Source organism: Pavona decussata, unplaced genomic scaffold (assembly GCF_977016875.1).
Source record: "Pavona decussata unplaced genomic scaffold, jaPavDecu1.1 SCAFFOLD_216, whole genome shotgun sequence".
Classification (NCBI taxonomy): Eukaryota; Metazoa; Cnidaria; class Anthozoa; order Scleractinia; family Agariciidae; genus Pavona; species Pavona decussata.
This window is the reverse complement of record NW_028145621.1, coordinates 43159-68909: the sequence shown is the minus strand read 5'-3', so window position 1 is coordinate 68909 and position 25751 is coordinate 43159. Positions and strand designations below refer to the sequence as shown.

The 25751-nt window shown below is 40.7% G+C and overlaps 1 protein-coding gene across 1 annotated transcript in view; it reads left to right on the top strand.

The window, feature by feature from the left end:
* The window catches only part of LOC146459784 (adhesion G-protein coupled receptor V1-like), an 88140-nt gene that overhangs the window by 55238 nt on the left and 7151 nt on the right, over positions 1-25751 (top strand). The window contains exons 45-80 of the mRNA XM_085088928.1: positions 45-411; positions 1188-1705; positions 2307-2490; positions 3009-3253; positions 3657-3810; positions 4431-4734; positions 5354-5665; positions 6226-6599; positions 7217-7367; positions 7793-8025; positions 8508-8719; positions 9241-9448; positions 9825-9915; positions 10151-10288; positions 10921-11102; positions 12340-12534; positions 13171-13366; positions 13913-14229; positions 14983-15138; positions 15805-15910; positions 16018-16064; positions 17845-17964; positions 18467-18618; positions 19227-19434; positions 19948-20051; positions 20896-21015; positions 21608-21733; positions 22132-22206; positions 22329-22493; positions 22907-22973; positions 23092-23172; positions 23553-23659; positions 23816-23873; positions 24281-24403; positions 24768-24872; positions 25447-25569. Of these exons, the coding sequence (XP_084945054.1) occupies positions 45-411; positions 1188-1705; positions 2307-2490; positions 3009-3253; positions 3657-3810; positions 4431-4734; positions 5354-5665; positions 6226-6599; positions 7217-7367; positions 7793-8025; positions 8508-8719; positions 9241-9448; positions 9825-9915; positions 10151-10288; positions 10921-11102; positions 12340-12534; positions 13171-13366; positions 13913-14229; positions 14983-15138; positions 15805-15910; positions 16018-16064; positions 17845-17964; positions 18467-18618; positions 19227-19434; positions 19948-20051; positions 20896-21015; positions 21608-21733; positions 22132-22206; positions 22329-22493; positions 22907-22973; positions 23092-23172; positions 23553-23659; positions 23816-23873; positions 24281-24403; positions 24768-24872; positions 25447-25569 (6424 nt within the window). The remainder of the gene's footprint in view (positions 1-44; positions 412-1187; positions 1706-2306; positions 2491-3008; positions 3254-3656; positions 3811-4430; positions 4735-5353; positions 5666-6225; positions 6600-7216; positions 7368-7792; positions 8026-8507; positions 8720-9240; positions 9449-9824; positions 9916-10150; positions 10289-10920; positions 11103-12339; positions 12535-13170; positions 13367-13912; positions 14230-14982; positions 15139-15804; positions 15911-16017; positions 16065-17844; positions 17965-18466; positions 18619-19226; positions 19435-19947; positions 20052-20895; positions 21016-21607; positions 21734-22131; positions 22207-22328; positions 22494-22906; positions 22974-23091; positions 23173-23552; positions 23660-23815; positions 23874-24280; positions 24404-24767; positions 24873-25446; positions 25570-25751) is intronic.

Below are 25751 nucleotides of genomic sequence, written 5' to 3'. Positions count from 1 at the left end.
ACATTGCCTCGGTATTGACTTCTTTGTTATAATCTTGATTGTAGACTTCAGCGTCTCTCAGAAACTGGTTCATCAGATCCTAACCGCGGTGCCGTGCTCAACACCGCGCGTGTCACAGCCATGCTCATCATCCCAGCTAATGACAACCCGCACGGGCTGATCAACTGGAAACAAGCTCTGGTCATTTCTCAAGAAGACGGCCCCAAGAATGTTACCTTGTCTGTTTACATTATGCGACAGTTTGGCCTCATTGGAGACATTGTAGTGTCGTACGAAACCGTTCAGCTTGCCAGTGTTGCTAATAGGGACGAACGAGTAGCAGTGGCTGGAGTTGATTACAAAGCTGTGAGAAGTACTGTGGATATTCCTGATGGAGTGAACTCGACGCAGATAACTTTGGACATAATGCATGTAAGTTGGGTTTTGAATTTATAAGCGTAAGTAGTAGCTTTTACGAATACCAAGGGTTGTGAAAATAGAGACCTCATTGGACCACGCCTACAGTGACGGGAAGGCGGCATGCAGTCTTGAGACGATGGGTTCAAATGTGCCTCGTCTACACGGTAATCCATGTGTAAAGCTTTGGCCAGCTATCCTATTAGTCAACTGATTAGCCGTTCACGTTTTCAAAGTGTATAAGCTTCGTAGAACGCGCATTTTCGAAATTTTGCTTAAGGGTATGTATCAATGCTAGTTCCGTGATAAGCTTTCCTGGTCTGATAGCGCTAGAAAGGAGATGATCATTCTAAGCTAGCTAAGATTCTAAACAATGTTTTTCAGCCTCTCGGTTTCTGTTGTATGTATCTGCATAGCGCTTGTGTAAAGCAGTGGGAATAACCATGCACTTTTCAAAGATAATAAAGCTTCAATTAAAAAAAAAACAACAAAAAAAAAAACGCCATACATTACTTTGTAATATACTGCTTTTTAGAACAAATTGTTGCTTAATTATCTCTAAACAGTGCCCCGCTACCCCCAATTTTTTTTCCGGATTCCAATAGCCCATACTAAGGTCTGCGTTTCCGTATAGTCATTATCTGTGCAAAAATACTTCAGTCTGTATTAGGAGACACGGTCCTTAAAAGTGTTTCCGATTAACACTGAAGTGCTTGACGTTTCTGATACTTATGAAGCCATTTATGTGTTTAAACTATTTAGTGATGCTCAGACATTTTTATTTCTTCCAGTATAATAACACACTAATCAAGAAAATCTTTCAAGTGAATCTGACATCAGTGACGCTCAAGCAAGGCGTAATGGCTGCGAACTCCCCTCGTATTAATCCAAACTCTCGTTCAATGGAGGTCGTGATTGCACAACCAAATCAGACAGTGGGAGAGCTAACGTTCGACGCCACTCAAACAATCATGTTGAACGAAGCTGTTGGAATGCTCAATATCACTGTACAACGAACTGGAAGTTTGTCAGGATCTGTAGGCTTCCGTTTCATCGCTCGTCCTCTAATTTCAAACATCTATTCTTCCGCGAACAACTCAGATTTTTCTCCAAGTGAAGGAACTGTCATGCTCGCCCCTGGGATCTCAAGCACCGTATTTAACATTACAATAATCAACGATGATGTACCAGAAATTGAAGAAGGATTTTACGTTCAAATCAGTCGACCCATTGGAGGAGTGAGAATAGGCTCACCAAGCAAGGTTGATGTTGTTATCAAGCCTAATGATGAACCTTACGGGCGTTTTGGGTATGTGTATGGCTTAAAAATCGATTGTAGAGAAGTAATGAATGTGAAATCTGTTCCAAACTTTTTTGAAAATCCTCTCCTGTATAAAAACGTTTTATTATGTAATTTCTTCTTAACAAAGAAACCTTTGCATAAAGCCACAACCAGTTACAGGTGTAGCAAGAATTCACATTCATACTACATGTAAGCGAGCGTGATTATTTGACTTCGAAATTCCCTTTGATCATTTGAGCTAAGAATTGTGGTCACATTTTACACGTCCACTTCAAATCGCATACATTCTTTTTAATAGTTTAAAATGCCAAGGCAGCTGGGTTGAATCTGATAAAAGACTCCCACTTTTCATGAATTTTTCTTGTTTCTTACATTTGCAATGACTAAATGTTCTGCCCCCTCTTATACTTTGTCATAGAATACTCAATGCAAATCTCGCATTTTCGTAGTTTGCGAGCGTTTAATCTCCAGCGTAATTATAGTTGTGTATTTGATTGACCTATAGAATTTTTCAGAAACATTCTAGCTTAAATTTTTTAGTTGTTTCTTGCCAGTTATGCTTCGCAATTTGCTGCAAAATATCTTGACTAAAGTGCTTAAATCACAGCTTTGCAAAGGCCACACCTGACATCAACCCTATACAAGAAGGAGCTACTTTACGACTTGAAGTGAGGAGAGAGCGCGGGAACTTCAGAGATGTGCATGTCAACTGGATGATTACACCAGACGCTGGGATTGTAAACGCTAGTTCTCAAATATCACCGATGAATGGAACGGTCACTTTCAGACAGGTGAATATACAACCGCATCTAAGCTTTTCGTTTTCCCCGAAATCCTGTCTCAAGGAATTGATCCAAGGTGACACAAGGATGTTATACCGGTTGTTTTCCATTTAGCCGAAAACTGCGTCATTCCGATTAGAATGTAAGTGGAAAACTCAAATTTGGCCTAATTTTTCTGGTCCGGTTTCAAACCATTTTCGTCGGAATCGCCCACCGTTAAAGAAAGCTATCAGTGAAAACATACTCTAGACAGAACTGGTCAATCACTTCTAGGTTTCCATTTATTTTAATATTTCTTTTGACATTGCACAAAGAGTCTTCGCGAGCCAAGTGGCTGACAGCTGCTGTGTGCTTTAAGGTGTTTCTGAAACAAGAAGTGACTGTGGATGTTACTGCCCCCCACCCCCACTCCCTAGGATATCTTCTGCTCGAAAATCCAACGCACTGGCCACTACATCAACCCTCTTCCCTCCTCCCACGCATTTTGCTGACATTTTCTCTTCTAAAACTCGCCTTCAATTTCTTAGGGAGTCAGATCTCAGTTTATCACGCTCCGTGCCCTTGATGACTCTGTGGCAGAAGTAGGGCAGTCGTTTACAGTTGAACTTGTTGGTGTTGACAATGGCGGCATACTCGACCCGGCGCTTGATAAAGCCAGAGTGCACATCCCACCCAATGACAAAGTTGAGGGCGTGGTGTCGATTGATCCATCAACAAGAAATATAATTGCAGGAGAACCAGTGCAAGGATATGACGGAGTGTTTGTCATTCGGTAAGTATGAAAACATTTTGGTTCTTTCTTAAGAGCGGACGACAATTTTGCTTTGCTATCAAGGACCAAAGTGTTTTTACAGACGCCTCGAACTACCGTGTGTTCGAAAAAGTAGAAGGAAAAGAAAGAAAACAACTACAGCAAGAGCAAGTAGGACAACAACTACGATTTCTCTATCAGTATTGTAACCACTACACCTGTAAAAATAACCGTCTACTTTTTAATCCGGTCAATAGTCTGAAGGCACACGATAAAATACTCTATTTAACAAAACTGATAAGATTCCCAGAGAGCTGCTATGAACTCGAGGAAATATAAAAATCCAAAAATTATAATTTTTTGCCAAGGTATTTATTGCAGGCAGGCAGTGTATTCATCGTAATAATTTGGTTCATTTGTTCAGGGTACTTCGCCGGGTGGGTCAATCTGGTGAGGCAGACGTCAGGTGGGAGATCAAGTCACATTCTGGTGCGCCTAGTCCCGCCAGTACTTTTAATGTAACCTCTGGTTCAATTAAAATGCCGAATGGTTTGGACACGGTGCTGCTTCCTATCAAGGTGAGCTATTTTACCTTTTTCTCAACATTTCCTTGAAGTGCCTATAAAGAAAAAAAAGTTTTGCTTATTTGGAAGGCCGTTTAAAATGAGTAAGGATGATGTTTTTAGTTTTGCGATATCTTCTTTAATTCCAGATATATACAAATTAGAAAGTGATGACGCCATAAGTGGTTACAGCATGAAGAAAAATCACACAATCATGAAATTCTTTGGAAAGAATGGGCTTAGAGGAGTTACGCAAGCTATTAAGGCTTATTTAATATACATAACTGATTCCCCAACTCAACCTAGCTTTATTTTTGTCTTTAAAAATACAGCTCTTGGTGATTTTCATGCTCATTTCTCATGCAAAAAATAGAAGAAAGCAAATAAACGTTCACCATTATTACGTGGATCACGTACTGAAAACAAAGCGCTCGGAACCTTGAGACCCAGAGTTCTCACCAGCAACTTGTTACGCACACACTACGGGTCTGGTTCCTCTAGTTAAACGGAAGTTGAAGAAATGTCCCATTTTATGTCACCAGCCTAGAATTGGCATTGAAGGACAAAACGATGCTTTCAACACAGGTTATTATCTTTAAGAAACTCACATCCGCCCGTGGTATTGTTTTTCCAAGGTAAAAGACGATTCTACGGCAGAAGAACTGGCCATGTACAACTTCACTCTAACAGCTGCCAGTCCAGCTGAACTTGACCCATCTCAGAGCGCTCGCAAAGCAACAGTCACAGTTGTGGCGAGTGATGATCCATATGGAGTCATCGAGTTCCAGTCTGCGTCGCCTCAAAATGTCAGCGAAGATGTTGGCTTTGTGAATCTCACAGTAGTGAGGGATGGCGGTAGCATAGGTCACTTGTCGGTGAACTACAGTGTGTCTTCAGCGACAGCCACGAAAGGAGTGGACTACGAATCGTTTGGAAGTGGTAGGACCTATGCTTTGTTGCTTTTGGTTCTATAATAGTTTTTTTTTTTTTTTTGAGCTGGCGAATTGTTTAAAACTGCAACATAGTACTTATTTCATTGAATTGATCCGGCGTACAAAACTGCGCAGTAGGCGAGGACGGAACTGTGATTAGCCCTTCTGCAGATTCCGAACAAACGAACAAACAAACAAAGAAACAACACAAAAGAACAAAGCAAAAGAAGCAAACATCTTTTATTTTTAAGATTAGAATATTTAAGCCTTGACAAAACAGGCAGACACTTGATCCGGACTTTACCATCAGTAATTATTCAATTGATTGCGTTAAGGAACTGACGGACTGATCTTAGATATACAGAACTTGCTTTTATTAACCCTTAAGTTCCAATGTCAACATGCGTATCCCGATAACTACAGCCTCCTACGAAGACGCTCTTTGGGCTCGTCATGCATTCCTCCCCCATGTGGGGGAGGAACGATTTCCTTTGTTCTAAGGATCTAAATCAGAGAAGGGGTATTGTAAGGAGAACTTAGAAGGTGATCAGTCAGTCAGTTGTTCCAATGCAGTTTGTCCTTAGTCAAGGACGCAAAATATTAATTTTGAAACTTTACTTTTTCAGTTCTTTATTTTGGCAATAGAGAGGATCAAAAAATCGTCCCCATTCTAATAAAGAAAGACGATCTCCCCGAGCTTTCAGAAACCATCCGAGTGCAGCTGCTTGGAGTGCAGCTTGTGTCTCCTTCGGCTTTGGACTACAGCGAGGTGGGTGGATTACAGCTGAATATTCCACCCAGGATAAACTCAGCAAAGAGCGAGGTGCTGGTTGTGATTCGTGAAAACGACGAGGCCCGTGGAACAATTCACTTCACGCGGAGCACTTTGCTCGTGCGAGAAGAGAGCGGTGCTGCTGTTTTGCACCTGGTTAGAGAAGGTAAGTTTGGCTTCTTAGAAAGTTTAAAAGCCGCTGCAAGGAAATCTGTAGAAAATTTTGGCGTGAAGGTGACCACAGGCTTTTTCGATGGCCTTGCAACACTTTTTTCAATAGCTTTCGTAAAGCTGGTAGTTGGTCAGTCTTAGTTCCCACAAACATGAAAATATAAATGGTCATTTACGTGAACTCTGAACAAAACTGGTCTCTATAGGTGCCAGGATTTTTTCTGAGTATTCTCTCCCTCGTATGTATTTCATTATGATTAATGATTGTCAATTGATGAATTTCCAAACTTAAATCGACTTAAAGTTGCTAAATTCAAAGATTTTTCGTCTTATATAACTCGTACGCAGTTTGCTTAACTAAATATATGATAATTTCATGTATTTAATATTAAGGTTAGGTTTATGAACAGTAAAATGGAGCCCCACCTCACAGCTGCTTTGTACAAAGCACCGTTCCACTACTCTCCCATTATTTTCATCCCTCTTTGTATTCAAAAAGTTTGTTCTTATCCGGTCAAACTTTACCTAATTATTTTCCGTTTTTCGATCATAAAGGGGGTAGCCTGGGAGTTGCCGACGTCAGGTATACAGTCCACAATGGCAGTGCATTCCTGGCCAACGATTTCACCAAATCTGGAGGAGTCGTTCATTTCTCCAACGGCCAAAACTCCTCGTCAATAAACATACCGATCATCGACGATGACATACCGGAGCACCGTGAAGTTTTTACAGTCACGCTAGATTCCATCACAGGAGGAGCTAAATTAGGCTCGCCAAACACCACCACTGTTACCATAGAAACGAGCGATGACCCCAGTGGATTGTTTGGTTTTGTAAACGCATCTCAGTTGTCGCTTCAAAATCCAAGCATTTCTACGGATATCAGTTTTATCATTGAACGAGAAGGTGGAGCAGAGGGAGATGTAGAGGTGAGTTGAACAAATTTTTTATACCTCGTTCAGACAGAAGTGAAATTGCTGTTCAAAGTAGCATCTGCATGATTGATAAAATTAACACATTTATGACTGAGGAAAGCCTGCTCATAGGCTTAAGGATGTGAGTGTCTAATTGTTGAGAGGCTCCACTGGGACAATCTCTCCACCCGCTTAAAACAATTAAAGGGCTTTCCCCGATGTACTTACAAAATTTGTTTAGTATCCGCAATATATAAAAAATAATCTAACGGATTCCGAGATCAAACTAGACTTGCTAAAGCCACACACGAGCTATCGCAGTCGTAGCTTTGGGTACAGCGAGGCGCTATCATAGAACAGTCTGCCCGTCAATTTACGGATAATAGACTCTCTTGGTCGCTTTAAAAGGAAAAATGATCGACTTTACAACAATTGTCATTCAGGGTCCCACACGGCAATCTTGTAGAACAGTATTTTTATTTTAACTTGTGAAGTTTTTAATACTTTTTTATTATAATGTATTACTAAAAGATTTTACCGTGTATAAATAAATGAAGTATGAGGGACAGTATGATTGTTCGATTATTGACTGAAGAGTAGTAAGTTAAGTATTTCCTTTTTGTACACTCTAGGTGAGTTGGAAGCTAGTTCGTCTCCACCCTCCTTGTGATTCTTGCTTGTTATCTGATGACTTTGAAGGCCAAACAAACGGATCAGAAGTTTTTCCTAATGGTGGCACGGGAGCTAAAAGGACCGTAAAGCTTCGCGTGAAACCTTTCTTGGGTGAGTGTAGAGTGAAAGTGTTATCATGTCATTAGGTTTAACAAGCGAAACTATGGCTCTGCACTGCGTTATACATTTTGGTACATTTCTATGCGGACTCCTGCAAACAACAACTCGAATGACCAAATTCTAGGTTTTGTAGAGAACAGTGAATTTTTCATTTTTTTTCTCCCTTAAATTGAATGCCGTTCCTACCAATACAGTTTCTCGATAGTTCGGACAAGTTGAACAAATTGGAATGCTCGTTGGGTAACCTAATTTCTATTTTCAAGAGAAACTGAGCTAGGCTGTTAGACACGTGGCGAGCTCGGTTAGTTTTTGGTTCATTTTGTGAAACTTAAACTTTTGTTGTCAAATCTTTTCGGGACTGCAAAGGAGCTTAACGTGATGCACACAAACTAATGTTTTCTCTGCCATTTACATAGGTCACGACGAACCGGAAGAACGATTTCTTCTCACAATATACCGTGTGTCTGGTAATGGTTCAATCGACGGTCTCCAAGCCAACATCACCATAACCATTGAAAAGCACGGCTTTCCTAATGGAGTGTTCCGCTTTGAGAATACGGCCACGAAAACGTTTACTGAGCCAGCAAGCGGAGTGTCATCAGAACATTTCACTGTGGTGAGGAATGAAGGAAGACAAGGGACGGTCAATGTAAGTATCACCCGACCTTACCTAATGCAGTTGACTATCGACTGACAGACACCTCGCTATTGCCAATGCCCTACAAGGTTTTGAAATACTGGCGAGGCCGAATCACTGAAAATAGCCCCCGCTATTTTGGACTTTACTATAAGAGAACCTTTGCTGACGTCATTGCTTTGCCTCAAAACATGTTCAGATTTACAGAAAAAGTTTTCCAAGCTGTTTCAATTTATGGCGACTATTTGTTTGTGGTTTATTCTGTCGTTTTTGCTGATGTATGGCAATAGGTAAAGATTCTCATATAGATACCGAATTGTGGTTCTGAAGGTGTCCGTGGCAATTAAAATCAATGGGGGAAATAAATTCGTTGAACAAAGCGCCTTCGTTAACGACCCAAAAGGGAAAAGGCAGATCACCAGTACGCCAAAGTTTCTGGTAAACCTTTTGAGCGGTGTGGTCATATCAGTCAACTCCTCTGCTTGTTTGAACAGCTTAATTGGCAGATCACCGGTCCATCGGGTGGTGTGAAGACTACTTCTGGCACTGTTACCTTCCTGGCAGATGAATTCAGGAAAAATATCGTGGTAGAAATCACTTCCGATGATGTTCCTGAACTGGAAGGAGAATACAACTTGAGAATCATGTCTGTGGACGGAGGGGCAGACTTGGATCTTGCACATAATAATGTCACCTTCAAAATAAGGTTGGTAAAATCATGGCCACGCAGTGGGTTGCTTTTTCTTATGGTACGTAAGATGTTTTTTATGTTTCAATCTGTGGATGAAATCCTCAATTGGGACGACTCAAATGAAAGCTGTACTGTTTGTTATGCATTAAAAAGGCAATGCCAAAATTGCAAATTGTGGGGCTGTTTATTACGCCGCATAAGGTGGTTCTAGCTTTTAAGTCTGGATGAAATTCTAAAGCTAGAGCATCGAAGTGAAAGCCTCTCGGCAGTACTTTCCTGTGGTACTGTTCATTACGCTATACAAGGTAGCTGTTACTTTTACGTCTGTATGTGACATCATAAATGATAGCACTTTTCTGTGATACTGTTGCTGTAAAAGATAGTTCAAATTTTGAGTCTATGGATAACATTGTTAAAGTGAAAATTACTGAGCAGTACCTTCCTGTGGTGCTTTTCATTACGCTATACAAGGTAGCTGTTACTTCTGCGCCTGTATGTGAATTCATAAATGATAGCTTTTTTATTTTAAATTTCAGCGCTAATGACGATCCTCACGGAATATTCAAGCTTCAACCTGGTGCTCAAAAAGTACAGGTGATCGGGAGCAGCAGACTTCTGCGATTCACAGTGCAGCGAGACCAAGGGACATTTGGCGCAGTCGACATACAGTACGAAGTGCGACACTCGGAGTGGTACCCCACGGAGATGAAAGGAAGTGTTACAGTTCCCAGTGGACAAAGCCAGGTATGTATAATGTTTTGTTGTTGTTGTTTTTTCGGTTTAGTTATTCCTGATACTGCACCAAAGCAATGTCGAAATATTCTCTTTTAACGTACTTTTGTGTGAAGGGACATTTTCATGTTTTTTGTGTTGTGAAGAATTTGGCTATCAGTCCATTATGCAACTTTAATCTCACCCACACACCTGCGCTTGAATGTGAAAGCGGGACTTGCCAAGGAGAACTTGCTTGTAAACGAGCAGCCTTTCTCTCTTCGTTTTTTGCACTTTGCTTTGCTCTTCGTCTTTTGCACGAAGTAAATTAATTGATTTTCTTTCTTTATTGCAATTTATATTGGAAAATTCCTCTTCACTCACATTTTTTTCAATTTCTTCCACGTAGATTTCTAAGAACATCACTTTATCAGCCTTCCTGCGTTTGGGTTCCAGTTTCACTGTTACATTAACAGGAGTTCGTTACAGCGACAGTCAAGGTGAGATTTTTGCAAACTGCATGTACGTGGGATTTTTTAACCTGTCCTGTTCAATTTGGATTATTCGTTTCTCATCATTTGATTTTCATGCCTATTCGATGAAACCGACGTAAACGGGGCGTTTTGAAAAGGCATTACTGTTGGTGGGATTTAAAAGAACTATCATTATTTATTTGCTGTCGGTGTTAAATAAAGGTTTGGGTTTTCAAGCTGTTAACGTTACTTGTCTGTTTAGTTCCAGCGACTTCTATCGCCCCTAAGCTATCAACTAACTCGGCAAGCGACACAACCGAATTGGTTTCAGTTCCAGAGGATGCGGCTAATGCAGTGTTCAAGTTCGCTGACAACTCTTTGAGACTGACAGTCGGAGCTGGTATGTAAACAGCAAAGGAAGAAATCTTGTTTTTGTTGTTGATAGCTTAGTCGATCGTTTGTCTCACGACTGTGTCAGGCGATGCCAGCCAACACCATCGCCAGCAGTATAGCGAAACGTCGCTATCCACAACAAAATGACATTTCAAACAACGCTGACTTGCACCTTTCATGACGCTATTGCTGTTGTTGTTGCTTTCTATTACTGTTAACCTAGACATTAAAGCGATTTTCAGGAAACTGAATGTCGCATTTTACTTGACTTTATTCTCTTAGTCTCTATACTGGAACATAAGGAAAGTCAAGGCATTTTTTTTTGTACTTTTTTTTCTTGAACTGTAGAAGTAAATTCACAAAAATGACGACTGTGTTGGGAGGCAAAATATGGCGACAAGGTCAGGACTCAGTTCTCGAACTCAGTTTTCATTTCATAGATGAGGGCTCTTGAAACCGATAATGTTAATCGACAGAAAACATTTTCATTTCACATGTTAGACGAATAAGATGCAGCTTTTCAAGACTCTCAAAACTGCCCTCTACCCCCCCCCCCCCCTCCCTCTCCCAATGTTATTTGCCGTTCGAAAGTCGTTCTTTCGACCTTCACTTTAATCTTGTATTCGCTTCTGTTTATAGACAACGAGGTTACGTCCATCACGGTCCTTCGTGAAGGTTTGTTTGGCAGTGTTTCAGTTGACGTCACCAAGGGTTCCCCGCCTGGAACCTTCCCAGGTGGCTTTGCCGCAGGGCAAGTCGTGATCACCAGCAGTCCGCTGTCATTTACTGGATCGAAGAAAAGCGTAACGTTTTCTGCCAAAGTAAGTCCTCATTCTTTTGCTGTCATCCATTGAGTTTTTCGTGGGAAAACCTTACAATGTTTAACATAATCCGCGCTTATAGGCTGTGCTTACTTAACAATCACCAGGAGCTTGCTTGAGCTCGCATAACTGATCAAAACAGAGCAAACGGCTCAAAAAACTCACTTCCACCAGAAACGTTATTTTGAATTTTTGGACAGCCTTTTCAGAATGGAGAAGACCTTATTCTCTTCGTTGTTTTGTTGCCCCTTTACAGATCATGTGGCGGTCCTCTAGGGAGTAGTCTCTTTTAGAATTGGTCATATTGACACTGGCATGCATTCTTTACTTTAAAAAGACAAAGGATCAATTCTTCTGAGAATATCACGTTGTTTGTAATGGGTAATTATTATATAAAGCGAATGAGGTCCATTGGACGAACTGTCATCGACTTGAAAACTCAACATAGGCACTATATGTCCAAATCACTCGTGCAAGGAATGGAGATTCTCTGCTTTTGTAATGAATGATATGCTCTAAACTTTAAAATGACTATTCTTAATTCATTTTTTGGATAAAATTATGGCCACATGAATGCGAATGGGAATAAACTTAAGAAACGATGTGCCAACAACAGCCACTTTTTTTTTTCACCGGGGTCGGACGGTTTTAAAGGGGCACTGTCGCGGAGTTTTGGTCGAAACTGCTCAAGTATTTGACAAGGTGCCTTTTCGCTAACATCAAATGACTTAGTCGTTAGAGCACCGAGAATAAAATATAAAGTGATTTCTCCTGGGAAGAACAAACTATAATCAATTATTAGCGATTACTCCAAATACGCTGGAAGAACCTGAAAAAATTAGCCAATATTTTCAAGTTTCAATCCATTTTAATCTTGGCCATCCGCGGCCAAAGATACTTAATACTAGTTTCTGTGTAGTTGTAGTGTTACTGTTAACAACACTGAACCATTATTTTAACGATTCCGTCGATGCAAATGTGTTTTTTGGCCATTCAAATTAACATCACAAATAGGTGACATTACCCCCTTTAAAAGGAGTATTAATTTGCAGCATTGGACTGCGAAACAGTTGGCATCTTTTCCGTTAACTCGTCATACAGTCTACGAACATGCGCGTTCTTCAAACTAAAAGTCTGAATCGAGCGAGGAACTGAAAAGTGAGAAAGAGAAAAAACGACAGTTTTGGAGTTTATCGCAACATTTTTAAAAAATAACCTTCTCTTTCATGTATTTTAGGTTGATCCAATGCTTGTCCCAAATAAGAAGCTCGTGTATTCACTGTATCTGGTCACAGCTCACACGGCGCCCTCTAACCTTCCTGGAGGCGCAAACATCACCACCGGAGCCAGTCGCACGGCGATCATTGAGTACAGCGGTGTTGTTGTCATTGCTCCAGACAGACAACACCTTGCAGCGGTCGAAGGAGGAGTGGTAAGCGATATACTTCTTCAATAAAATTTGTCAGCGTGATATAAGAGAGAAAAATTGACCTTGTTTGGCGTTATTGCTGTTACATTTTGGAAAGGACTATGTGATGGTTCATATTAACTTGTCCCAAAACGGAACTACGTTTTTTTCTTTTTGTTTTTTCTTTTTTGTTTTTATGCGAAATATTACAATACAGCATTGGATCTGAAGCTTTACTTTAACATATTAAGATTTTTTTTCTTTACTCAACTTTAACTTTAACCTTACAAAATGTTGATTGATATTGCATAAAACGGCGCCCCCTTGTAACGGTTGGCACACACGAGGGAGCAAGTTCCCGAGAGAAAAGTTCCTTGTAGTGTTTACACTAGGGTACTGGTCCCAGGGACAGTCACACGAAGGGGCAGGCAGAATTTTGAGTTCAAGTCGGTTTGATCTCATAGGGACCACATGTGGCCTCTGGGACTATTCGGTTAGTTCACACGATGGGATAAGTCCCCCTGACTATCCCACAAAAAGTCCCGGATGACCTGTTTCCTTCCCCCCCCCCTCCCCCGTCCTCTTTAGTCTGCTGGCCTTAATTAAAGTGAGCGTACTGTGTTATCACTGCTCATAGCTGCCCGTTTTGTCTTGTCTCAGGCCAAGTGTAAAGTCATTCGGCAGTTCAGTGTGCTAGGATCTGTTACAGTAAATTACGTCTTCCACGGCCAGACGAAATCGTTCAGCATGGCTGAAGGAGAGTTTAGTAAAGAATTTGATGTCAATGTGCCTGATAGCAACAATAACCCGGAGAAAGACCGTGTGCTGTACCTCAACATCACTAGTGTCACCGGAAGTAAGTAACCTGTAATAGCGCTGTAAGCCTTTAAGCATGTTCCCACCAGTGAAGTAAGCACAAAAACAAGCCCTACTAGCACAAAGTATGAATTTTCACTGCGCACAATAACTCACGCTTAGCTTTATGCTTCTTATTGTGCAAACCGTCACAAAGTGAGTGATCACTTTTTGATTTAATAGGTCTTTTGCGGGTTGCTTCGTGCATCGTTTTTACTATGAAAATTCAAGTTTAGTTTTCACATGAAAAGCTTTGCATTTAGCCTCGCTTTCGTAGCGAAGTTCAAATCAACTCGAAAATGGCCTTTTAAATAAAAAAGTGATCATCCAGGTGACGACTTTTACTGTAATAACCGCTTCGGCTGTATCATGAATAAGGATTTCCATCGTGGCAATTTTTCTTTGCGATTGCCGAGTTTTTTCCTGGTTTGTTCGTTATAGACCAGTTCATTCAAAATTATTTTTCGTATTTTATTTCTATAGTATTTCTACCGCTTTCGAGTAATAGATGTAAGTCTTTTTTTTTTTTTTTTTTTTAATTTTCCAGGTTTTTCTCCACGTCTTGGTCTGAACAGGACAGTACGCATAACAATCAAAGACAACGACGACCCTCAAGGAGTGCTAAGTTTCCGCGACCCTCGTATAACAGCGTCAGAGAACTCTTCTCGTGCTGTGGAGCTAGAAATTCAACGAACCCAGGGAACATTTGGTGATGTATCTGTCCTTGTGAGGACTGTGGGGGGTGGGGAGGGCTGGAGTCCCACCATGCAGTCCTTGAAAGAGGCCATTGCAGCGAAGACAGGAGAAAGGAATGCCACCGCTGGTCCCGATTATGTTCAGCTTTCAACGAGAGTGAATTTCCCGGTAAGACTGCCATGATGTTGTTGTGTTTGAAACTTTGATGTTGAACACAGAAAATGTTGTTTTAAAGAATGAGTTAGTGGCATTCATAATGATTGGGAGCTAATGCTAAAATATCATGGTTCCCCCTCCCCATCCCCCTCCCCAGCATTTCTAAGTTTCTTTGTTTACCCTCGATAAGTGTTTATGGGTTAAGGTACTTGTGAGCTGAGCATTCGAACAAAGAAACAAGTAAATCAAACTGAAAATAACACGGTTAAAAGATTTTCGAGTGATATTCATAAGCGGTCAAAGCTGGACTTGAACCCGGAAACGACCGATTTGAAGTCTCAGGCGTCTAAAGTCGGATAACGTCATCCGGATCATCTGAGATTGCTCAAACATATGGGAATTAATCATTCAAGTAATTTGTTAAGAAATAAGAGCTTATACAGTGTACCGAGATCTCCATTAAACTACCTGTTGGGACATTGTGGGACATTGTAGGACCATATTTCTGAAATGTCTGATTAATTTTAAAATGTCCTTGAACATGTTTTGTTTTGTCACAAAACTCTATCTCACCGTGACCTACTTGTTTTTAAATTTGACAATGGCAGTGCATTCTGCGAGGTCCCATAATGCATCGTAAAAGGTACCAAATCCATCGTGTATGTCAGTGATTGTCTTTTTTAGACGATTATGAAAAATGGCTGATCAAATTGTCAGGCATTTCCAGTACTGCTGCTAATGCTCTGTTGACTGATCTTGTTTCAGAATGAAGACCCCATACCAGCAGGCGGTCAAGTAAGGAAAGTGCAGCTGGTAATTAACGATGATAGCGTGCCCGAACCTGACGAACTGGTTTTGGTTTACCTAACAAATGTCCAAGGTGGCGCTAGAGTAGCTACTGATTCCGACAGTGGACTCCAGGTGCAGAAGCTGTTCAATGTTTGATTCATTCAGTTTTTAAACTCGAGATATCAGTTTTGCTTCTCGTCTCGGGTTCCTATTAACCCAACCCGGTCGCTTTGCCTTGTATACGTTATTGGCATAGATGAAGAAAGCTGCTTTCACGTACGCCCAAAGAAAAGGGAAAAATAGCATTCATTTCTACTCCCCACCCATGCAACACCACAGTTCCTTTAGAAAAAAAACTAACCCCTTATCTATTTACTAGTAATGATCAAAGATTAGGGAGTTCGTTCGATGATCTCGATCCAAGGCTCTCTCTTCTTTGCCAAGTTGATGATGATGTCATCCACCCCTGCAAAATCTGTGGGGGGGGGGGGGGGTGCCAGATACGCGTCCCAAGATCCATTGATTCGTTGATTGTCCCATACGATCTCCACTCCAAACACAATTAGATTAGGAGTGCGTTCTTTCTACGTCAGTTTAACTCGGCGACCTAGTTGAAAGCGTTTCCATGTAAACAGGTTTGATAAATTCATGGTCGGCATTAACGTGGTGTGCCCAGCCCCCTCCCTTTATTTCATACTAGACCTACAGGCGTCGTTCGCGAGCTTTGAATTCCTCAAAAGGACCTTTTTCTGTGAATTAACGCTAGCATATGTTTTCAATTTCTGTTTTTCCTGTCAGTCGTGGGCTGTTATTACCATTCAAGGAAATGATTTGATGAACGGAGAAATCGGTTTTATGCCTGGTTCACGGACAGCAACAGCTGACGAAGATGGAGCAGGAACTGGTGAGAGATGTTAAATCTCTACTTTGTTCATGCGCAAACTTGATAATTTTGTTTGACGAAAAAACAAAGCGTGTGTCCTAATCATGCCATGATGTTGTGTCTTTCAGTTGTTCTTAGAGTTCAAAGAACAAGAGCGACATTTGGTGAAGTTAAGGTATGTAGCGGCAGTGCAGCTGTCTACAAGGCGTACCAGCACAATGTCACTGTGCCGATCTGTCTCCTACTTGGAACTTTTTTAGAAAATTATAAAATGATTTGGTAAACTCACGGACTCACAAAAATCTTATCAGCTTTGAGCTGTCAAAGTAAACCTTATCTACAACAGACTTTTCTATTTAAATTTAAATTATGACCTCGGTTAACACTGCTGCTTCTTCAACGTGTCTCTGCAAGGTGTGCCATCGCACCATAATGCCCTACTTCTCTTGTAGTATTTCATTTAGCAGAAGCGACGTGGCCTAGTGGTTGCGGCGCCGGACATGTATTCCGGAGGCCCCGGGTTGCGAGTTGCGGCCCCTTGGATTTGTTTCACGGTAGCCCCGTTTTCAAATCAAGGCCACGCTTTGTAAATAGCCAACTGGATTGCCTTCCACTAGTTGGGATTTTTAACAAATGTTATTTTCAGTTTGTATATTTATTTCACTTATTTATAGCGCTACAGTGCTAACTACTTCGAAACTTAAATAAAGACATTTTTTAATTTATTTGTTTATTTACCATTTATTTATTTATTTATTATTCATGTGTGTATTGCTGGGTAATGTGAATACTCAGTCCTACTTGAAGCTGCTCTCTTCTAAATATTCCTTTTCCTTTTGTTTTAAATTACTCTTCAAGCTAGTTACTTCAAAACTTCGCCATTGGACATTCAAATCTAGAAGTAATTTGAGACTTAAAATAACTTAAAGTCGAATCCAAAGGCAATGTAAAAGGCATCTTGCCCTCATATTCTACTACTTAACGAGCATTCCTTGTCGCACTGCCCTCTTCAACCAATTTCTTTTTCACCATTTATATTTTCTGACCACGCAGAGGTCATCTTTGCCCTTTTATTTCTGCCTATCGTTTCAAACTCTTTCCTTGTTCTTGGCGCCTAGGCCTCTAGTACAGTTAAAGAAAACTGTCCTCCTGGTTGTCTACCGGATACTGTGGCGGTAGGTAGTGCTATTTTCTGCATGTCTTACTTTGTTTGAAAACCCCTGTTCTGTCCTGCTCCGTGCCGTACCGTTCCGTGCCGTGCTAATTTTCTCTACTCCGCTCTGTTCTGTTGTTTTGTGTTCTTTTCTGTTCTGTGCCGTTCTGCGCTTTGCTGTCCTGTCACACCCCTCCCGTTCTCTCACGCCATATTCTTTTCTGATCTAGCCCGTTCTGTTCTGTTGCTTTGTGTGCGTGTGTGTGTGTTTTTAGTTTGTGTTCGATGCTGTTCCTTTCCGTTTTGCTCTGTTCTGCTCTATTCTGTTGTTTTGTGTTCTTTTCTGTTCGATGCTGTTCTGTGCCGTCCTGTGCTTTGCTTTCCTGTCACACCCCGCCCGTTCCTTTCCGCTCTATTCTTTTCTGATTTGATCTGATCAACTCCGTCCTGTTCTGTTCTAGTGTCTAAAGTTTAAGAAGAGTCTCCTTCAATATAGCTTGCAAAGCTTAAAAGCAAAATTTGAGTGGAAGGGTAGAGGGATTGCGCTCTCGTCGTCTCTCCTGGACTAAAGTATAGTCTCAGGAATAGAAAGGCGAGTGAAACACGCGGGCGACCACGCAAAATTGTCTCCTGCGAGGAGACGCGACACGCGGAGTAAGAGAAAAATCTCGTGGGAGACAATTGTCGCGCTCACTCGCGCGTTTCGTTCGCTTTACTTTAATGACGCCTAGAAAAATAAGGGACTGCTCGTAGTCTTCGTCTCTCGCTTCTCGCGTGATTTAACTTATGATTCTACCTACAGGTATCATGGCGTATTCGTGAAAGTGCGTTCCGTAGTGAAGTTGTAGCCTGGGAAGGAATAATCACATTTGCTTCTGGCGTGCGAGAACAAGATCTTGTCATCCGTTTGATTAATGATAACGTAAGTAGTAGCACATGAAGCTGTTATCTATGTAGTCTTTATTACTCTTGATTTTCACGGGATTTTGTCTCCAAATGAATTTTCTACGCAATTTGAATTAAGGTTTCCTGGTGCTGTCATCATTGTCATAAGTCCTTTATGCACTATTTTAATTATAACAGGGATGTATTGCCCAGAAGGACAAGGAGCAGTGATAAAGTCAGACTCCCGTCTGTAAAATTAGAATATACGATAAAAGCCTTTTTTATCATGGGTGTGTAATTTTTAATCAGAATTTTTATCAGATTTAGATTTTTAGTTTTTACTTTATATGACATTTTATAGCTAGTTTATTATATAGGGCCTCTATGGATAGCAGTTTTTATCTTGTACAAAAACTGAAGGAGTTACCCTATTAAAATGAAGGTTTTTTATCTTTATCTATCTTATAAAATCCTTTGTTCTAAGTACACAACGGATTAATAGAGACCGTAAGCATTCTTTCCTTTTCTTTTCTCTCTAGAACGCTGAATGGGCCAGCCAGTTTCATGTCGACCTAACTGGAATTGTGAGTGGTAACCAGGCGCTAATCGATACAGGAGCCAACTCCGCTGTCGTCAAGGTTCTGGGCAGTGATTTTCCCAACGGCACAATAGCGTTCAGTAAAGATGCCATGTGAGCTGTTATTTTTACCTCTATTTCTTGTTGTCTTTTTCTTTTCAGGGTCGTTTATATTCTAGAAAAGTATATTACCGTAGATTTACGATTTGCCCCTTCAGTGTTAGCCCCCCCCCCCCTCCCCCCATAAGTTGCCCAAAATTGGGCCATTGGTCAAACATTTGGACAGCGGAAACGCGTACGTTAGCCCATGACTATAGCCTTACGAGATCAAGCCTCTGCATCCAGTCTTCCGGTTTCAAAATTTCTGACAACAAAGGAATTCTACTACACTGGACAATTTATCGTTCCTTCCTAACAAAATGTTATCTTAATTTTTGAGAAGTTTTGGATAAAACTCTGATGGCTTTCGTCTAACAAAACAGTAAGTGTAAGGAGGAGAACGCAGCGTTGTCGGGTGTCAAAAAAGTAAATTCTGCCAGCCTTTTACATTTCTTATATTTTGTTTGAAAGTGTCGAAAATGTAACAAGGAGCTTTGGTGAGGTGTCTCTATCTCGTATAAAGCTCTTTATTACGGTGAGTTTGTTTAATCAAGGATATCTTGCGATTTAGCCCCTGCTACAGTACCGAACAGTGAACAATGAACCTGCTCTATTTCTTCTAGTTTCAAAGCTGTGGAGAAGTCGTTAACAGAAGTCTCCGTTGAAGTCATTCGGGGTCAAGGCAAAGATACTGACGTCACGGTCTACTACGAGACACGTGATCTAACTGAAAGAGTCACCACAAAGCCAGGCGTGGAGACTTACCAAGCTATTGCTGGGGAAGATTATCAGAAACCTAGCACAGTGACTATCAAATTTGCCAAGGGAGAGGTGGGTGTTTTATTTGTTTCGAAGATTATAGTAAGCGAACAGCCTTCCTCTCCCTCTTGATAAAAACGTCTTGGGGAAACTGAGACGTCTTTTACTCGGAAGAGGAATGCATGGCTTTCACCCTATGGTATTAGACTAGGCGACGTTGTTAAACATTCAAAAATATCGAGAAATTTCAAATTTAAAACGAATATTTGATCCAAATTGAAAACGAGACTGTTTGCCTGATGCTTGAGCATATTTTTAGAGTAGAGTATTCTGAGAATATAAAAACTGCTATCTATTGATCATTTTTACTAGAAATGTTATTAGAGTTATGGAAGATTTCGATGTACCCTGATTTTAGATGTTCGGGATATAACCCTATACATTGCGTTCGACGACTTAATCCCAGCCGTTTTCTTACAAATGTAAGATTGGTTTAAAAGGATATCTGGCGTCGATTTTTGTTTTTGCATTTTTCCATGGCAATTTTTCTCTGAGAATATAATTATTTCATTTTTTTTTTTTCAGACGTCCAAGATCATTTCCATCGCTCTGACTCCCAGTGAGGCGTCCGCCACTAAGTACCCAAAAGCATTCGAGGTCGTTTTGCTTAATGCCACTGGAGGGGCCAAGTAAGTCGTATTGCTTTATATACCTGCTGCGTTAAAGTTGTATTGAGTCTACCTCTTTGTGATAAAGTCTTCTTATCTAATAGGCCTAGTGGTTGGGATGTCTCAACTTCGGTCCCAGGGTCTCTCCTCTTCCGGTCTCCCCTCTATCTCTCTCGTTCCAAAGGACGAGAAGATGAGAGACCCTGGGGAACTAGGTTGAAGATATCTAGTATTGTGATGAGTCCTCGCTCTTTTTTCTCTCAACTAGTAACAAAGCAAGGATTGAAATCAGTGTTACAAAAATGCAAAACATACCTCAAAGCTCAGCAATAAATTGACGGTCAAACTTGACTTTCAAATAAGATTTCCGTTGCTTGCACGAAAATGAGGTTTTCAAAGAGAAGAAGTATTACTGTGGTGAGGTATGAATAACATCGGGATAAGAGGGTTTGTTTCTAAAGGAAGTATGGATTCGCTGTGACTAAGGGCTGACGCTCGAAACGTCAACACTCAAATCTCTTTACGGTGGCCAGTTACTTTATCAACTCAGTTGATAAAACCAAATACATGAACAACATCGAACATCTTGTCTGTGAAACACAGTCCTCTTGTGTTAAAAGTTCGGAAAAGGTGATTTTTGTTTTGCTCAAACGGTTAGGAATAAACCCTCCTGTGTACTAAACTCCTCCTCCCCCGCCCGCCCGCCCCACCCATCTTAAGCTCCTCGAAGGCTTAGTAGAGCTTAAACGGTGTTCACAGATGATTGGATAATTTAGGTGATCATTGCCACCACCCGTTTTGTTGGACAACATGCTTGTGAGAGGGAAAGTACTAACGTTTTTTATGCCGCTTATCTTAAACTCAGGATTATTCAAGAGTTCAACACTTCAATGGTTATCATTTCTGAAAACAAAGAAACAACAACCTTCCTCAGATTACGAGCCTCAGCTCTTCAAACACCGCTTAGTGATGAAGATATCTATCGGTGAGGCATTTTCTTTTACTTTTGTTTTCATTTTAGACGTTCATTTGGCGTGCATTTTATTTGCTTAAATGCTCAGAGATTTTCGTTAAATTCACCGTAACAAGTTCATCAGCTCCCCTGCGCACCGAAAGTTGTGGTCTAATTTACAGCAGTGTACGTCTTGCTGTTGTACGTTCAAGTCAGGGAACTTTTTTTTTTGTTGCCATTCAAGTGTTCCATTAAAATGTTCCATGCATGGTGAACACTATGTCCCGCCCTATACCCGTAATAACATCTATAAATTCAGTTTTCTTCCCCGCACAATTGTTAATTGGAATTCTCTTCCACAACGAGCCGTGGACATTGCCGGGGACAGCCAGTTCCGTGAGTTTTAAATATCGCTAGCCGTCGCGGTGCGTGTATATCTTTTTAAGGTAGCATCTGAAATAAAAGTGAAGTGAAGTAGCTGACAATTTAAGCACCCCAGAAGGCGATTTACGTTCGTCGTTATCCTTGGGTGACGGCCCCTTATGGTGGAGGGAGCCTTTGATCCAAATGGATCGCTGCAGCTGCCTAATGCGCAAGAGTCATGACTATTTTGTTTTCCTTGCAGTATTCTCACGGAACTGCACAGCAATGTTCAGAAAACACTGGATGAGGATCAACTGCAGCTGACACGTGACACGATCAGTGCCATTTTAAATTACAAGAAGAGCCTGCCATCTTCAGCCGACCGTGTGTAAGTGACGCGCTACTTCGAACCAGGGCCCATCTTATTTGACAACAGGCAACCTTCTTTTCACATGAATTGTGGTAAAGAAGACCAAAATTTTCGACTGGTCAAAAATGTAAATCGTTACGAAAAGCCACTTGTAAATGTGAAGAAGACAGAGGGCTCAAACTTTTCTGTTTGGTTTAATTTTGTCATGATTTTTCCTTTTTCCGTAGTCCGCAAGTCGTAGCCCATAATATAGAAACGATATAGAAAATAGTTATCTGTTGGAGAGCAATATAGTATAAACTGAACAAAGTTCATCATCATCATCATCATCATCATCATTAGTAGTAGTAGTAGTAGTACAGTCTCTGTTTGTGTATACATATAAACAACAATATTATTTATTATTTGTTCTCTAGGTTGGAAGACCGTTCCAAGAACCTAATGATGAAAATCTTTGATGAACTTTTGAACCCCTCAAGAGACGACACCAAGTACGTGTGAAAATTATTATACATGTGAAACTTCACATGGGTCTGGATGTCGAAGCTTTCATCTTGTTTATGAGTTTCTTTGTTAATTAACGAGTTTAAGAACGTTCCTTTTCATATTCCAGGGGTCAAGACAAGTTCTCTACAATTTTCGAGGTGTTTGCATTTTCTTTGTTGAACGGCCTGTCGTGTTCAGACCAGCAGACCGCAACCTTAACAGGAACTTATGCCACTGTAGAAGGGTTCAGACGAACACCTGCTCAGCTGAATGGACTGCAAATTAAATCCAGGCAAGTCAGTTATCCTCAGCTAACTCCTGTAGAGTTTGTCTTAAGGAATCTAAGTTTCTGTGGCCAGTAGATGAATGGCTTACCATAGTTCCCAAGGTAACGACTCATTGTAAGTAAACCTGTCTCACGGGCAAGTTGTACGAGAGTTTCAATGGTACAGTCATGCAAAGAACCTACTTGGGTTAAGAGTGATCGCTTCGAATTTTACTGGAAAAATCACCTTAAGGATAGCTAGACCTTTTTTGTGAAGAATTGCACGTATGTTTTCATACATGGCTCGTGTTATTAACCAGCCTGCGCTCGCCATACGTTTTAAGAAGCGCCCGCCGAAATGCATCCTGGGACGTTCACTAACATTTGTTGAAAAATGTCAGTTGCATTGCCTCTTAAGTGTTTGTTTTTGCTCTCTGCAGCAAAGGAAAAGATTACTTCCAGTATCCGTCCAATTTGTATTCCACGTCTTCATCGGGTGACTTAGAGGTAAGCGTGACTCTAATGGTTTGCTGTTTCCATTGTTTTATATTCATTTGCTGTTGTTGTTGTTGTTGATCATTTCCTTGCCACAGTTTGTTTAGTTAATCTTCATTTCGTTTTTTAGTGTCGCGATGTCCACTTTATTGACTATCAGACCGCTCACTGGTTTAACAAGCCTGGCCAACCGCCTGTCATCAGTGACAAGGTTAGATTTCTGCATCTTGGTATTAACGTCTTTTAATTTCATTTCAGTTTCTTTTCTTTCTTCTTGTTTCTTCATTCTCTCTCGTAAAGACATTCATCAATTCCATCGTTTTTAATCGACCTGTGTTCGACGTAAGCTTCACAGAAACATATCTTCTTGCAGTGTTTGCTGTATTTGTTTCTTGCTTTACCGTGTTTACGTTAATTCTTTGTTGTGTTCCCTATCTTATCTTGCTTGGTGTTCGGCTCACACTTTTCCTAGTTAGCTAATAGGTTTACTTGGACTGCTGATAATTGCTCAGTTTATGCAGCGGCAGTTATCGTTGAGTGTTCTAAGCGATGCGGAAACCAGCCTTAACCGAGCGTGGTCTGTTTCTTTAGGTCCTCTCCACCTCATCAAACGACTCCTCGTCACTCGTCAGCAGCCGAAATCCTGTCACATACCGCATTTATACCAACAACAAGAGAGTCACTCCAAAGGGAGCCGAGTAAGTATTCTCAATTTATATTTTCTATCTTTACATGTAACTCTGGAAAAATGTAATTTTTTAGCTTCAAGATAACAACGACGAGATAGACAACATTGCCACATTGCCTTGACGATGCTGTATTGAAAAAGAGTGCATTTCTGGTTTCTTTTCTAGTTGTGTGTACTGGGATCATTCCAAGTCAGCTTGGTCCAAGGAAGGATGCACGAAAAAGGTGAGCGTGTTATTTTGCCTTTTTCCCATCGTTTGTCCGTACACTCACAATAACCAAAGCTGAGGCACATACAAGTTGTTGCATGTGGTGGTTGCTAAGCCAGTTTGCCGGCTTGTTGAAGACGATGCCAACGTCGTTTTGATCCGGGTGCAGCTGTAATCACAGCAATGTAAACAACACTATGGACCAATTAGAACTCGAAGAAAATGCATGTAAATGTGTCAAGCGCATGAAAACGCTTGCAATAAAGTCACGATTGTCGTTGGTTTTACTTTTAATTGGTTCAGAAAGTTGCATGAAGGTTTGTCGTTCCACTAATCAAAGAACGTAATAAACGAAGAAAAGCAATTAGTGTTGGCACTTGATGGTTGACTATCGTTCTGAACTTGCGATTTCTTGTTTTTCAGAGTGATAAAGAGGATTATGTAGAGTGTCAATGCGACCATCTCTCCATCTTTGCAGCTCAAGGGGAAAGTGATGACCGAGCTGGTTATAACCTAGCTTTCTTTATTGTCTGCTTTGTTTGCCTGGTAAGTCTTCCGTTACAAGGAGAACAAATTGATTTGCTGACGATTCTTTCCTAAATTGTAAGTTGGTTTTCAGCTCTATTTCTTTCACATCGTTACAACAACGACAACAGGAACAAAACAACACCAAGAACAAGAATCAGCAAAATCGAAAGCCAATAATATCAACTTTCATGCTCGCAACTGTGAAGTTTTGGTGATCACTCGCATGAACACAGATTGAATTTATCTCCATCCACATGTCTCATACGAAAAGAAAAACGAGTTGTCCGCATGGGAGTCGAACCTCCGTTCGTCCTGTTAACCTTTGGCTTTCATTAGTCCGTAGTACAATTTTCATGGTAATCTTTTCTTTTCTTGTTATCAGGGTGTGTTTGCTCTGGCAGTGATCATCCATCATCTGTGCTCCGTTGCGAATATGTTTGCTGCCAAGTTGCTGATGCATTTGTTTTTCTCTTGTATGATGGGCCAGGTGAGTACTCGCAATTCCCACTGATGCTGATTTAATACAAACTTTCGGAAGCGGCGAGTGACGAAATGGTTTTAGAAGTTATTGGGCCAGTTATTTAAACAGAGTCTGGCCTCCAAATCTGTTTATAAGTGTTTTATTTTATTTTATTTTTTTTTTAAGTAGATAAATAGTTTTTTAGTCTGGGATGCAAGTCTTCTTGTTACCGTCAGCAGCAGACAATGTTTAGATATGACTGTTGGCAAAATTGAAAATGCCTTAGAACGTGGTTTTGCTAAACACCGCCTTAACTGTCTTAAAGATAACCGACCCAAGCTTCTTTTTATGTTAATTTAATAATAATTTTATGCACGTATTTCAGTGAGCTCACCAAAATTAAAGATATTAAGAAAAAAAATTGTCTTTGGTGATCACCCCTTATTTTCGTAACCTGTGTGTTTGATCAAATATGGATATTTGTAACGACAAGTTAGGTGTTCGTTTGTTACCTTTCTTAAGGAATGGTAGTATTATCTGATTTCTGAGTTATCGAGGTCTCATAATAAGCTTACGTTATTTTAAACATGATACTTTTCAGTTGATGTTCGTTCTCGGCGCTTATCTGAGCCCCACGTTGGTGGACCTTCCTACTCGCTGTTCTGTACTCGCCGTGTTTTTCCACTATTTCTTCCTGTGCCAGTTTACTTGGATGTTTATTGAGGTACGTTACTTTAATTTTATGTATAGATGTAGCTGATAGGAGATTGATGATGACACAGTTAGCACGAGGGACGTGAGTTGTGAAAGATGTTTGCTCAAGAATTTGTCTTTGCCATCACTTTGCTCCACATCGTTGCTCTCAATACAGACATATATAGCTTCTCCAGCCAGGCGTAGATTGTT